The sequence below is a fragment of the Urocampus carinirostris genome, chromosome 18 (assembly GCF_059441175.1).
Source record: "Urocampus carinirostris isolate Australia breed hairy pipefish chromosome 18, RoL_Ucar_1.0, whole genome shotgun sequence".
Taxonomy (NCBI): domain Eukaryota; kingdom Metazoa; phylum Chordata; class Actinopteri; order Syngnathiformes; family Syngnathidae; genus Urocampus; species Urocampus carinirostris.
In genome coordinates, this window is record NC_142366.1 from 4,611,015 (window position 1) to 4,626,906 (window position 15,892).

Sequence of the window (15,892 nt, forward strand, 5' to 3'; positions counted from 1 at the left end):
TTTGGATGCTTTGTAAGCATTCATGAAACTCAGCAAAGCCTCAAAAAGCTCCTTGAAGCTTCATGAAGCACTTGCAATGTTTGAGGCTTCTTGGTTTCATTTTAAGGCTTGTGTCATTGAAATTGATTTTTTTTTCTACTGATCACCAGCCTACAGCATTGATTTTCAATTTATTGTAACATTGTATATGATTACAAGTGGAAAAAAATAAAAATGTCAATCAATCAATTCAAAATACCACAAGTGCTTCGTGAAGTTTCATGAAGCTTCACTACAATAAAAACACAAAATTATAGTTACATCGGCGTAAAGCATTGAGTGAAAAAAATAATCTCGCAAGTACAGAGGCTGTTAAATGAAGCCAAAAAGTAGACGATATTTGCACATAAATATTGGTACACCGTCAGAAAATTGGAACAATCACATTGGGCCGCTCAAAAGAAGTTGGATTAAAAGCATTGAGACAGTACCAACAAACAGGAAGTCAGGGCAGCAATATTGGGTAGAAGAAGTTGCATCAAAAGTATTGGAACCGTGACATATGACAGGAAGTCAGGGCAAAATATTTGGGCTGATATAAATTGGAGCAAAAGTATTGGTCACCAAAGTATTGTTGCAAAAACAGTGCACTATTTTATGAGAAAAAAGATTAAACTGCAGCCGTACCCAAACTTGTGCATGTGTGCGTGCACCCGTATTAATAAAGAGGCCTACGGGTTACCATTGAAGCCCATAAATTACACGCTGGCCGTAAATCGATTTCATAAACATTTTGGCGGCTTTGAAAGATGGCCGCCAAAGTGCCCCGTCAGCAAATACATTTCTTGGTTTCGCTGTGCATAATGGCCATCTGTGTGGAATTTACTATTGTGTGCAGCCGAGTTCCTGTTCCTGCTGTGGGGGGTGTACCTATGCTATGCGGTGAGGACGGTGCCCTCCGCCTTCCATGAGCCGCGATACATGGCCATCGCCGTCCACAACGAGCTGCTCCTCTCCGCCATCTTTTACGTCGTGAGGTCAGAGATCGTTTTAAACAGGATTAAATGATAAAAAAACTACACCAGTAGCGGGCATACATTTTAATCGCAAGCCACGATGGGTTAAAAAGTTTTCCATAGGGGTCGGGCTGAAGGAAAAACAGGCTGATTGAGTTATTCATTTTTTTTCTATATGCTGGTAGTTTTAAATCAGAATCCTCGGCAATAAATGAGGAAAAAAAATAAAATAAGGAAATCATAAGTGCTGGAGCCCATTCCAGCAATCTTCGGGTAGTGGGCAGGGACACTCTGAACTGGTTGCCAGCCAGTTGCAGGGCATATATTGACCCATTTGCAGAAAAAAATAAGTATTATTTTCAATATTTCTTTTAAATTGTTTTTTAAAATTATTTTTTGGGGGTTGCAAAAATACGGTCTCATTTGCAGTAAATTTTTGTTTTGAAAAGTCTTTTAAAAAGGTTTGTCATTAATTCAATAAATCTACTACACCTTCCTTTTTTTACTAGAAAGAAAAGTACTGGCCCAACCTTTTGATTTTTCTCATTTGAAAATATTATATTTATACATAATATAAACATTTCTTCATTAGCTGATTTTAAGTATCATTGGCTGACTCATAAATATTGTTTTTCTTATTTTACTACATTTTACTTTTTTCTTCCTAGTAAAAAAATCCCTTTGGCATAAACTGTGTTTTTAGTAGCTCTGATGTTTATTGATTTTTGCTTTCAATTTACTCTATGCAGTTCTAGCTTCTCTAGAGAATTCAAACAAATTAAGTTAAATTATTAAAATATTATTATATTATAAAAAAGGAAACCTTATCTTTCTTCTTTCACCAGAAAACAAGTAAGTAAAAGGATTCTTTTCTGCTAATAAGGCAATGTTTTGTCTTTTTACTATGAAAGCAAGTACAAGCAAAAATGGTAAATGGTAAATGGTCTGCATTTATTTAGCGCTTTTCAAGTCAATGGAGACCTCCCAAAGCGCTTTACATTGTGCTTCGCACCGACCCATTCACACACACACACACACACTCACAAACCAAGGCGCCAACCTGCTTATTGGAGGCATTAGGGATTCAGTGTCTTGCCCAAGGACACGTCAAAGTGTAGCAACAATAATAATAACTAAAATGAGTTTAAGGAAAAGTACCTATTATCCGTTTATAGAGGGATGTGTTCAAAATAGATAATTAAAAGGTATTAAACTGCTGGGAATACATTCCTGCAATTTCACAAAGAGTGGTGCTGTGAGATTAATGACACAGAAAACTAAGGACTTCAGAGGCTTTTTAAAATTATTTTTGGGGGTTATATATATATATATATAGAGAGAGAGAGAGAGAGAGAGAGAGAGAGAGAGAGAGAGAGAGAGAGAGAGAGAGAGAGAGAGAGAGAGAGAGAGAGAGAGAGAGAGAGGTAAACTAAAAAGAAAAATCCATAAATCACAATGCATGATTTTATAACGATTTATTTGTGTGATATAGCTGCAAATAAGTATTTGAACACCTAAGAAGATGGATGTCAATATTTGGTAAAGTAGCCTTTTTTTGCTAGTACTGAGGTCAAACGTTTCCTGTAGTTTTTCGCCAGGTTTTCACACACTGCAGGAGGGATCTTGGCCCTCTCCACACAGATCTTGCCTAGATCAGTCAGGTTATTGGACCACTTGTTGGATTTCCTGGCTGTGTGCTTCGGGTTGTTGTTGTTGTTGTTGAGTCACTCAAGGCGCCTAAGGTAATCCTTAGTAGTGCTAGACTCGCTTGTGGGAGGCTCCGTAGTTCTCAGAAGGAGAGGGGGCTGCAACTGTCCTGTGCCGCCAGGCCTGACGGGGTGTGACCCAAGCAAACCAAGCATACGAAGCCTCTGAAGTCCTTAGTACGTTCGGACAGGCCGGTGCATGATTTATGGAAGCCCCGTGGGCAGGTAGTACAGGTGATCGGGGTGCGGTCGCAGCGAATGGTTCGAAAGCACCACTGGCATTTGGACTGGGGGCCAGGGTTGCTCTCGATGTCGCCCGCCCTAAGAAGAACAGAGAGAGGAGAGTAGAAGAGAGAGAAAGAGAGGGACAGATAGAAAGAGAGAAAGACAGACAGAGTAAAACCCAAAAAGGGGGAAAAGAGAGTGAGAGATGTGGAGAGAGAGTAAGAAAGAGAGGTATAGAGAAAATGAGAGACAAGAGTGTAAAGGGGGAAGAGAGAAAAGGAGAGACAAAGAAGGAGAGAGGACCGAGAAAGAAAGAGAGAGCGAGTCTGAGTGGATTGAGTTTGATTCGTAAGGCTCCCCCGGGAGAGAGCCCTTCGCAGGACACCACGGGAAGGTTCCCAGTCTTTGTCCTGCTCGGGTTGTTGTCGTGTTGGAAGACCCAGCCATGACCCATCTTCAATGCTCTGACTGAGGGAAGGAGGTTGTTCCCCAAAATCTCACAGTACATGGCCCTAGTCATACTCTCTTTAATCCCAGTGCACTCGTCCTGTCCCATGTGCAGAAAGACACCCCCAAAGCATGATGCTACCACCCCCACTCTTCACTGTAGGGACGGTGTTCTTTGGATTGTAATCTTCATTCTTCTTCCTCCAAACACTCTTAGTGGAATTATGACAAAAAGTTCTAGTTTGGTCTCATCTGACCAAAAAACGTTCTCCCATAACTCTTTTGTATCCTCCAAATGGTCGTATAAAAACCCACGAAGGGCCTTGACGTGTGCTGGTTTAAGCAGGAGAAAATTTTAATGCCATGCATGATTTCAAATCATGACGTCTTAGTGTATTATCTACAGTAACCTTGGAAACGGTCGTCCCAGCTCTTTTCAGGTCATTCAATAACTCCTGTCGTGTAGTTCCGGGCTGATTCCTCACCTTTTTAAAAATCATTGAGACCTCACGAGGTGATATCTTGCTTGGGGCTCCATTCTGATTGAGATTGACCGTCGTGTTTAGCTTCTTCCATTTTCTAAGGATTGCTCCAACTGTGGACCTTTTTTCAGTCAGCTCCTTGGCAATTGCTACGTAGCACTTTCCAGCCTTGTGGAGGTATTCAATTTTGTCTCTGGTGCCTTTGGACAGCTCTTTGGTCTTCCCCACGTTACAAGTTAAAGTCTTACTGATTGTATTGGGTGGACAGGTGTCTTTATGCAGCTAACAACCTTAAACAGTTGCATCTGATTTAGGATGTAACATGAAGTGCAGGTGGACTTCTAATTGGCGGATTAACAGGTCTTTCAGGGTCAGAAATCTAGATGATACACAGGTGTTCGAATACTTATTTGCAGCTGCATCACACAAATAAGTTGTTAAAGAAATAATGCATTGTGATTTCTAAATTTTCTTTTTAGTTTATCTCATGCACCTTTAAAAATAAAAATGTCAGACCTCTCCATGATTTCTAAGCGAGAGAAATAGCAAAATATATATTTTCTTCACTGTGTGTGTGTATATATATATATATATATATATATATATATATATATATATATATATATATATATATATATATATATATATATATGTGTGTGCATCTAAAGCGCATCCATCCAAAGGAGACGGAGGCAAAATTAGAACACAGCGTTGATTGTGAGCGACAGCCACAAGGGAAGGCCAATACAGTATAAGTAGGGCTTGTTAGGAGCTACCATTTGCACCGCCTGCGGGAGCCTGGTGGCTTTTTTCCCGCCGTCTACTTAGGGTCGGAGGGGGTAATAAAAAAGATGACGTAGGTGTTGTACTAGAGTGCACAAATACAAAGAATGGAGTCGAGAGGAAAAATGTCAAGAAAGTGAAAAATATATGTAGGTGTGCTGTGCTTGCAGGTTCACGCTGGCCCCCGAACTGCACCCTGACTGGATGCTTCTGCTTTTTTTCACGCACACGCACCTGACCGTCACCGTTACGTTGGGCCTGCTGCTCGTTCCTAAGGTCCGTTTCACCATGTACACAACGTTATTGGATATAGGCACAGTAACAAACAACTCTGAACTGTCTATTGAAAAAAATTGTCATTATACCAGTATAATAAAATTGGAGGGTTTCTCCTTTCAGTAGTAGTAATGTAAAACTAATTAAAAAGGTAAAAATGTGAAAAAAGATAAAATCGTTAAACACAATATAATCCTGATTTTTCATAAATATGTGCTAATTTACAGTGGCAGTTGTACAGTACACTTTGCTCATTGACGCAGTAAATGGGAGTTCAGATTAATAGCTCTTGGGAAGAAGCTATTCCTCAGTCAGTTTGTTTTTGCTTTGATGCACCTGTAGCACCGGTATTTTGTCATTACCGCATCAGAAGTATATTTGTTCCCAACAGTTCCTGTTTGCTGGCACACACATGCGCGACGATATGGCGTCTGAGGCGTACGAGGATGAGCTGGACATGGGACGTTCGGGTTCTTACCTAAACAGCAGCATCACGTCGGCGTGGAGCGAACACAGCTTGGACCCCGAGGATATCCGGGTGAGCTTCGGGAACATTCTTATTTTCTTTTCGGCCTGTTTATAATCTTGCTCTAGCGCTCCCGCGGCAGTACTAAGCCTCTGCAGTTTTTAATTTTTTTATTATTGCAGACACCAGATGAAACGGGCCCCGTCAGTTCTATTAATGGCTGTGGCGTAAGATCGTGTGACAGTCTTTGGGAAAAACGTGCAAACGTGAGCAGTGTTCTATCGTCTCTCTTGCTAGCTTTGTTCAGGATGCACTGAGGTGTCGGGTGGGGCTAGGAGGCGGTACAGAAACTCAAAGGTCAAAAACACGACTATGGCACTTTGACTACAATATTTAGTTTTCCTACACACCAAAGATGTCTCATGCACAAATCACACACCCAATGTGTATTGTATGTTAGCTCCCCTTCTCACCAAAGACTTTTTGGATTGCCGTCAACCTTCAGCTCCCAGAAAATGAGTCAAGATCCAGCCTCGGAAACGGTCTAAGTCGCCATGGCCAATGTCTCTCCGTGAAGTTAGCTCAGATTCTGGAAGTGTCGGGTATATTGGTTTTCGTCTCAAAGAACCAAGTAAATGTCAGGTTAATTCAGACATTTTTATACCAAAAATTCCAAAAAGAAGAGGCGCAGACTTCTAAATCTTTTCCAGCTAGAAGAAGGCTAAGGAACAGCCGCACATGGGAGCTGGTTTCTCAGGTTCTGGTGTCCCTTATTATCCTGAAACATTTTATTTCACTTGGGAGGCCCCTAGTTACATGTGTGTTTTCTTGATAAGGGGGGGACCATACACAACTCTGAGACTCTGAAAACTTGTCTTATCCCTGGCTAACATAGGAAAACTTAAAAAAAACTTCTAACATTACTATTAGGCCTTATTGTAAATCACTACTCTTTACATGATGGTTAAAAATAAGCAAATTTGTGATATATATCTGATAATTATGCCTACACTTATGTGGAGAGAATCAGAGACCAACTGCTTGTTAATTTTATAGCTGGCACTTGGCAGGAAAAACAAATGTCTGACCTGACAAGTTACATTAAGTAACCTGTTTACCCAAAAGACAGTAAACAAGGAATACGACCAAGTTTTCTCTACTATTCAGTCTAAAATCACTTTGAGTTCCTGATGACCTACCGTATACGAAATGATTAGAACAGACTCTGGCATACGGATACGTTTTGGGTGTTAGGTCTGCTCTATTAAGCCTCGATAACCATGTTCGATGCCTTCTAGTCGATAATTCCTTACTTCTCTCGCCATTCTCTCACTGTATCAGGCAAATAAAAAAAGGACACATTACACCTTCCACTTCCATTAGAGCAGTGAAAAATATAACAGTGTAAACCCATAATAACATCAAACCGGGTCTGTGGGACCCATCAGATATAATTGACTGTCTACGTATGGGTATGCGAGTGACGTAACAGAAAACCATCTATAAAATCCAAAGACAAGTAAAGTACTTTAATCTAAGCTACCTGCTAGTGGGTGAAAAAGCTTCATGATGGTAAAGTTAGAGAACAGTTCAAAGAGTTCCCCTCAGTTGTCCTAAACTGTCGTGTCTTTTTATGCTTTGTCTTTTGGGCACGCATGCCAACTTCTGTACTGCTTCAAGTGATTGTAGTCACATGTCCTGATTTATGTCTCGCATGCTTGCATCTGTCATCCTCCAGTAGATCATACAGTAGACATCCGGGATACGTTATGAATCTGTTCTGAGGGAGGGTTCACAAAGGGAAATGGGGGGTATTAAAAGCGGACGCGCACCAACAGACCAGCATTTTATATGACGTCTACCAGTAGCAGACATGCGTCTTATTGACGAAACTCTTCAAAACACAAAGTTTGAATTGTTAATGTTTTTGGGCACGCCAAATTATGAGTTCTCGTATAGTGGTTAAAATGCCATAAAGAGGGCCGAAAAACTATCCTATTTTACTCCACGAAGCAATAACATCATAAGGCAGAGACGCAGTACCCTGGGAGTCTACTGTACAGTAGTGCTTTGACTAAGGAGAACCAGTTTTGTCACGTTGATTGCGTTGACTTGTGTTGACGTTTACTGAGTTTGTTCACGTGAGATTTAGTCCACAGAAGTCATGGTACCACTGTGTACATTACAATAGCGGTTTTAGCGAAGTGGCGCCTGACCGCGTTTCTATCCTATCTACTCTTCTGCCACGCAGGAAGAGCTGAAGAAGCTCTATTCCCAGCTCGAGATTTACAAGAGGAAGAAGATGCTGGCAAACAATCCACACCTCCAGAAGAAGCGCAGCTCCAAGAAAGGCCTGGGACGCTCCCTGATGAGGCGCATCACAGAGATCCCCGAATCAGTGCACCGTCAGTGCAGCCGTGAGGAAAAAGATGGCGGGGAGCACGGCAGCAACCGCAACAGCATCTGCGTTCTTAAGAAAAACCCCTTTGATCAGATGCATTCTGGCAAACCGGCCAGGGAGGAGACCTTGAAGAACAAGGTCTTCTCCTTGAAGAAGTCTCACAGTAGCTACGACCACGTCCGAGACCCTAGCGAAGACTCTAGTAGCTCGGCCACGGACAAGATGGAAATCTGCACCACGGAAGGCTCTCTGCTGGATGCCCTGATGGGCAAGAAGTTGGTCAAGAAGAACTCCCGGGAGGACCTTAACGCCCCTAGTGAGTCCACGGAGTCGGTGCCTCTGGTCTGTAAATCTGCCAGTGCCCACAACTTGACCGCCGACAAGAAACCCCTCCACCCTCGAGCCTCCATGTTGCAGAAGTCCCTTAGCGTCATCGCCACTGCCAAGGAAAAGACACTCAGCCTAACTGGAAAGACCCAAATTGTGGACGACAGTCCTAAGAAGCCTCAACCCAAGAGCAAAGACGAAAACGATCTCAAGAACGTCGCCACCAAAGGTAAAAACGTCAAAACACCCACCGTCTTATTGGATCCAGTCAAAGCCAAAGACTTTTATGACGTCTCGGAGGTGTGTCCCTGGGAGGTGGAAGACCTTCCAACACCATCAGAGAATAAGGTTCAAAAACACGTGTCAATTGCACCGGAGGAAACCACGACAGTTCATGGGTGCCTGAGCAAGGGATGCAAAACCCCAAAACAGAGCGATCAGACGCTCTCTGGAATCAGACAATCCAAGGAATCTCAGAAGTTCATTGCGGCCAGGGAAGAAATCTGTCCCTGGGAGACAGGACCCGGCGAAAGCCACAGTGGTCCAGCCTTCAGTCAATCGAAAAAGCAGCAGGACAACATCAAAACCAGCCGGCCTGACATTTGTCCTTGGGACTTCGGAGAGACAACAGCAGGGACTTTGCCAGCAGAGACTCCGGACGCTCGAGGGAAAAACAATTTGGCGTATGTTTCCAAGACATCAAGCGCACTTAAAACAGATGTCTCTCCCTGGGACAATCTCACGTCTCACAGCTCAGAGGACACGCCAAGCTCGTCTCTGAGTTCCAAACCCAAGGAAGCGAAAAAGAAGGAAAGCGCCTCCAAGCGAACACTCGAAAAGGACAAATCAAAGGAAGGCATTGACAAAACGGGTCGAACAAAAGCAAAAGACAAGGCAAAACCTTCTGAAAAGCAACAGACATTCGCCGAAGTTTGTCCCAGGGATGTGGATAGTCATCAAGAGGTGGTAGAGAAACGCAAGAGTGCAAACGTTGGAGCGGCCAAAGTAAAGAAGGCCGAGGTTTGTCCTTGGGACTACGAGGAGGCGTCCAATAAAACCCCCTCAGCGGCGAGGAGCAAACCCGATCCCGCGAAAAGGGCCGACGTCTGTCCCTGGGACTACGACGACGAGACAGCGTGACGCTCTGCCACCGCCTGATGATAGACTATCCGAGAAAAGTCGATTCTGTTCCACCAGTTGCCTTCCTTTCCACCATTCGGTTCCGGTTTTCCATACTTTGAAGACAACACCTTTTACAAACCACGATGAGCATTCCAGACCATCGCAGGGAAATCCCGAGATGACTTTATGACAGATTATGCAACTTTTCATTTTTTCACTTCTTGAGCGGTTTTGCGTTTGTACATTGACGAGGTTGTATGTTGGTTGAAGGAACGGATGAAGATCCTAAGAGTTTAGTGAACAGGTCACATCTGAAGCACTTTAGCCGACTCCATCTTCAACTTCTTCTTGTAAGATGTCAATTCAATTGTAGTACTGATGTCCTTTATGTGCCTAAATGAGGAACTCACCTCATCGTCCTGTCTTACGTCTGACATGTTAGCGAGCTCTGCAAAAATGCCCACTCTAATCTTATCTTAACCCTATACCTCTAAACTAGGGGTCAGGAACCAATGGTTTTTTTCAAGAGTATATATATTGCTTGGAGATAAAATATAATTTGCACATTTTAATGACTTAATGAAGAGCAGATTGGGGTTTTGGGGTTTTTAAGGGTTATTGTTCTATCTTCGTTATTCATTATCCATTATCCGTTATCGGTCAGTTCATAATACGCTACAAAGCCTAGGAGCCGGGACACTTACTCTCAGCCAAAAGGCCAAGCTAAGGTCCTAGCCCTAAAGCCTTGCTGCGATCATTGCGAATGCACCGTTCCCGGAAGTACTGCAATACCGGGCCGATGCGTGGAGTGGACAGAGCAAGCTCTTATTCCATCTCCGGATTGCAAAAATCAAAGATCATGGCAAAGGCCAAGCTAAGGACTCTCGGCCTAAAGGCCAAGCTAAGGACATAGCATCATAGAACGAGCAGTGCTAACCTGATGCGTCCAACGGTTGTCGCGCATGAGAAGGCAAGACTGCACCAAAGGAGAAAGGGTATGGCCACTCTATATAAGACATAATTTATGGTAGCCTTTACAGTCAAGGTGTCACCCCAACAGACCCTGTTTTGGCTGTAAATACATGGAGGCTCATTAAACAATCCGTGTTCATTGTTGAGACACTTTATGATGAAAAGGCACAGAACAAACGTTAACCTAAAACAAATGTTTCAGCCAAAAGCTCAGCAATTTGATTGGGTGAGTGGTAGGAATGGGTGGAGCTAAACACAGGGCACACACACTCTCTATCATTTGCCCAGCGCCATCTGTCCTGAAGGTAAGTAGTTGGTATCTTCGTTTGCAGTATTTTGGGACATTTTTACAATAGAACTTTGCCTGGACTTTGTTTTGAAACCCTTGTATAGGACAAAAAAGACGAATGTCAAAATGAGCCTCAACAAGTAACTGCGGGAGGGAGACCATTGTTAAGTGGTATACAGTGGAACCTCGGTTCTCAACCATAATCCGTTCCAAAACCCTGTTCGAAAACCGATTTGTTCAATCACCGAAATCATTTTTCCCATTAAAAATAATGTAAATCGTTTTAATCCGTTCCAACACCCTGAACATTTACCTTAAATGTTTAACGTAAACATAAAGCTAACCCAGGCTAATCGTACGTTCGCGTTATCGTTATCTTCCGTACGAAAGATTACGCTAACATGAACGTGTAAAAATAAAAAAATCAGGTCGTTTACTAGTCATTTAGCACCAGGGTCTCCACAACAAGTGGTGAGCGGTTCATTGGAAAGGGGGCTCCGTTCCAACACCCTGAATTTTGGGCTCAGTTCCAACACCCTGAATGTTAACCTCGAATCATAAAGCTAACCCAGGCTAATCGTACGTTCGCTTTATCGTAATCTTCCGTACGAAAGATTACGCTAACATGAACGTTTAAAAATAAAAAGGATAAAGAAAAGAATTATGACTAGGAGTTCTTACCTTTGTGGTGGTCAGCAGAAGGCACAGGTGGACAATGGGCAGAGAGATGGAGGAGGAAGGACTGACATGTCTTAAATGCAATAGTTGTACGCACTACTTTTTTTTTTTCCCCTGTAGCAACTTTGCTGCTTGCACTGACTTTCTTCTGAGGCATAATTAGGGGCAAAAACACGTCGTACACCTATATTAAAAGCGAAAGCATAACGAAAGAGCGATATACACCCGTACGCCGCTCCACATCGCACTCACGCTTTACTGGCGTTCGAACTCTGATTTTTTGACCGAACAGCGAAGCAAGAATTTCTGGAAATTTTTGGTCGGACTCCGATTTGTTCAAACTGAGAGGCGTTCAAAAACCGAGGTTCCACTGTACTTATATTGATATGGGACACAGGCTCTAGCATAATTATTATTTCATAGATTTTATCAAATCATCTAATGTCACACAGTGAAGTAAAATGTGCTGAAGAATTAACTTTTGTCTTGAGAGCAGGTTTGGCGGTTTTGTTTAATTCTGTCTTAAAATATATGGCGTGGTTCTCTCGGGAAAAAATCTAAATATTTCTGCTTTTATGGGTCAAAAAGGTTCCTGACCCTTGCTCTAACCCAAACCTAACTTCCCAATCCTCTGACTCAAACCTTTAACCCCCCTAACCATCTATCACCTAAACACTAACCTAACCCTATTACATCAACCTAACCCTCTCACCAACTAATCCTCTAACTCTAACTCGGAAACGCTAACCTTATCACCATAACCATACCCTTACCCTTTAATCCTAACCCCCTAACCATCTAACTCTCATCCCTAACCCTCTGACCCTAACCCCTTGCCCAAACTATTTAACTGAAACTCCTGAACTCTGAACCCTAACACTTGAACCATAAGCCCTTACCCCGACCTACCCTAACTCTTTAGCCCCTTACCACAGAATTCAAATGACATTTGAGTATACTTGACGGTGTCATTTGGACAGAAATCACAGAAAAGTGAAAAACGTGGCCTATATCTTGTCCTTGTTTGTGGGTGGACTTCAATTCGACCATCACAACTACGTTTTGTGCAATTCAAACACAGATTACGACTTCCCAAATATTTTCAACGTACCATAGTTGTGCGAGCATGCGTAGAGCTGACGTGTGTTGTTATCGTGGGTGCGTAACCGTCCAAAGTCGTACAGTTTCAACAACATAGTGTGATAGCATTAGCCCAACTTTAGCACTAGCCATTGGAATATTCAGCAAAACAATGCTAAGGTCCTACAAAAATGTTCAAATGATAAAGAACTTTTCCGTATCCGACGTTTACATGTAGCATTAGCAGGTTTTGTAGTTTTTAGGGCCTTTCGTCAACAAATGCTAGTACTAAACCTTTGAAAGGTTTTGCTTTGTTCCACATTTTGTATCAAAATGTCTTAACTGTTGGTCACGGGCAGATTGTGTCGTCCCAAAAAAAAAAAAAACATGTTAAAGTCTCACACCACCGTGTACAGTATCGGATGCTGATTGCGTCACTGATTTGCGATTGTGATTGTGATAAATGTCGTGAAAATCGACGTAAAAAAACATCTGCGAGTTTTGTCCAGTTTTAAAGCCCAAAAGGACGTATTAACTCAGCTTTAAAGCTTTAGCCTGTGAGTTAATGCTTTATCACAAAAGAAAATTTATCTTGCTCGCATAAAGAAGCACCATCTCCCCACTTTTTCTACGGGCAGGATCTGTAGTGGCGTAAATTAATGCATTAACTCTGAGTTAAAGCTTTGATCAATTTTTAACTCGGACATTAGATACACTTTAACTTTTGAGTTACTGCTTTGACACCAGAAAACCAAAAACTTTTTTTTCTGTTTTTTTGATTACAACACATAAAAAAGCACAGTTTCCCCTTGGTCCATAATGGTGAGGATTAATGCTTTAACTCAAAGTTGAAGCTTTGAACCTCTTTTAATCCGGACATTAACTCAGCTTTAAAGCTTTAACCATTGTGTTAGTGCTTTAACACCAGAAAAAAAATACTTTTTCTTTTTCTGTTTTATATGTTGGAGCTTTAAACCTCTTTTAATTAGGACATTAACTCACCTTTTCTTTTGACTTATGCTTTGACTCGAGAAAAATGATTTTTTTTGGGGGGGTTTGAGTCGAATATTAAAACCTCTTTTAACTCTGACAAGAATTCATATTTAAAACTTTATTCTTTGAGTTATTTTTTAAACACGAGAAACCTCTTTTTTTCATATGTTTTATAACACTGTGTTGAATCTTTAAACCTCCTAACTCAGACATGAACTCACCTTTAAAGCTTTGAGGTAATTCTTTAACACTAGAAAACTAAAATCGTTTTTAAAAACCTTTTTCAAGGTTAAGTTGAAGATTTAAACTCGTTTTATCTTAGACATTACCTCAGCTTTAAAGATTGAACCTTTGAGTTAATTCTTGAACACGACAAAACTGAAAATGTTGTTTTTCTTCCGTTTCATAACTCTGAGTTGAATCTTCAAACCTTTTATCTCAGATGTTAGCTCAACTTTTAAAGCTTTAATCATTGAGCTGATGTCTTAACACTGGAGAACGGATTTTATTTTTCTAGGTCCGAGTTGAAGCTTTAAGATGTGTTAACTCTGACACTAAATCAGCTTTAAAGCTTTTACCTTTCAGTTAGTGTTCAAACACAAGAAAACTGAAAATATTTTTCTCTGTTATATAAGTCTGAGTTGATTCTTTAAGCCTTCTAACTCAGACATTATCTAACTTTAAAGCTTTTGAGTTAATTCTTTGCCACTAGAAAACTGAAAATGTTTTTTTTTATCTTGGTTCAGGCTTTAAAGCTGTTTTAACCAGGACATTAACTCTGCTTTAAAGCTTTTGAGTAAATGCTTTAACACTAGAAAACTAAAAATGTTTTTTTTATTCATTCTCTGAGTTGAGGCTTTGAAGCCGTTTTAACTCGGACATCAGCTCACCTTTAAAGCTTTAACCTTTGAGTTAATGCTTTAACACAAGGAAACTGAATGGTTTTTTTTTTTGTTCTCTTAAGTCTGAGTTGAGGCTTTAAAGCTGGTTTACCTCAGATATTATCTCAGCTTTAAAGCTTTAACCTTTGAGTTAATGTGTTTTCCCTCCCGTGTCACATAAAGAAGCACTGCCATGTTGACTCATACTGCCCAGTCAGCTTTACGATTAAAAAAGTAGCCCCTTTTCTTCCCAAGATTTGTAATATTATGCTCTTGATTTCTTTGCTTGGGATTTGCTGTCTTATGTTGAGCTTCAATGGATTAGTTATAGGAAAAAAATACTAATAATGCATGGTAATCGATTAAAAAAAGAAGAAGACGACGTTTCGGTTCCGGATGGTGACAACCCGTAACGCTAACGAGGACAATATTATGGAATCGTCAACTTCTCTCGTAGCTCCTTGTCCACTAATCGGACAAGCGAAACCTGACAATGCCTCCTCTTGCTACCCACTATTAATACTTCTCCTATTACTACTATTACTACTACTGATACTACTATACAATGCTGTAACGTTGTAAATCTTGTGGCTTCTGCATGAATTCGAGAAATTAGTCGGAGCAACGTTTCACTGCCCTGGATTGAACAAAAAAAAGATGTTAATGGACTGTTACGAGTTGTATAGTGAGTGATTGTGTCCCTAAGCCACCGTATTACATGCTTGTTATGACGACGGCAAGGTTATAGCATCCATATACGGCAAGCATTTGGTAGATTTCTATCGTGTTCTATTGTGATAGCATGTACATAAGAAAAGATACCTCCTCTGCAATAAATATTTATATGAAAAACGGTTCTTCGTGTCCGTAATTTAGTACTTTTCTATCATTTTTAATCACTCCCTGTCGGAAGTAAAGTGCTACAGAAGAAGACTTTTGTTTGTCCCTTACCCAGTCTTCCTTTGCCTGTCTCCACATCCATGTTTGTCGACACCTATTCTCAATACTTTTACTCTGTGCATAGTGCACTGCATGGAGGCTAATTGTTAACAAAACACTCTGCCACTGAGAACACCACTTTCCCCCACTGTAATGGAATTGCAATTGCACTTTTTTTCTGGGAAAATTAAAAAAAAAACACACCTGCGCCCCTCCTTGACAGCCTTACGCCCCCACAGGGGGGCACGCCCCACTATATGAGAATGTCTGCTGTAATTGAAGATAACAAAATCAAGGATAAACAAGAACACATTTGTGATCCTAAAAGAGTTTTGTGGTCAGATGAGACCAAACTAGAACTTTTTGGCCATAATTCCACTAAGCGTGTTTGGAGGAAGGAGAATGAAGAGTACAATTCAAAGAACACCCTTCCTACTGTGAAGTATGGTTGTGTTAGCATCATGCTTTGGGAGTGTTTATATGCACACGAGACAGGATGAGTGCACTGCACTAAGGAAAGGATGACTGTGGCCGTGTATTGTGATATTTTGTGGAACAACCTCCTTCCCTCAGTCAGTCGTGGCTGGGTCTTCCAACACCACAACGATCGAAGCACACAGCCAGGAAAACCAAGGAGTGGCTCCGCAAAAAGCATATCAAGGTTCTAGCATGGCCCAGCCAGTCTCCGGACCTGAACCCCATCGAGAATCTTTGGAGGGACAGCCCAGAATCCTGAATAATCTAGAGAAGATCTGAGTGGACGAGTGGGCTAAGATCCCCGCTGCACATTAACATTCATTCTCTTATGTGTTCAAATACTTATTTGCAGC

General features: G+C 41.4%; 1 protein-coding gene and 1 pseudogene across 3 annotated transcripts in view; one reads left to right on the plus strand and one right to left on the minus strand.

The window, feature by feature from the left end:
* Nucleotides 1–14,980, plus strand: part of gpr158a (G protein-coupled receptor 158a) — a 43,787-nt gene extending 28,807 nt beyond the window's left edge. For 2 of the 3 annotated variants that reach the window (XM_088321950.1, XM_088321952.1), the window contains exons 8-12: nt 878–1,016; nt 4,809–4,914; nt 5,306–5,452; nt 5,563–5,646; nt 7,632–14,980. In XM_088321950.1, the coding sequence (XP_088178076.1) occupies nt 878–1,016; nt 4,809–4,914; nt 5,306–5,452; nt 5,563–5,646; nt 7,632–9,248 (2,093 nt within the window). In that variant the 3' untranslated portion in view covers nt 9,249–14,980. The remainder of the gene's footprint in view (nt 1–877; nt 1,017–4,808; nt 4,915–5,305; nt 5,453–5,562; nt 5,647–7,631) is intronic. The other variant, XM_088321951.1, reaches the window with a different exon arrangement.
* Nucleotides 9,989–10,139, minus strand: LOC148348080 (U2 spliceosomal RNA; annotated as a pseudogene).
* Nucleotides 14,981–15,892: the final 912 nt, after the last annotated feature.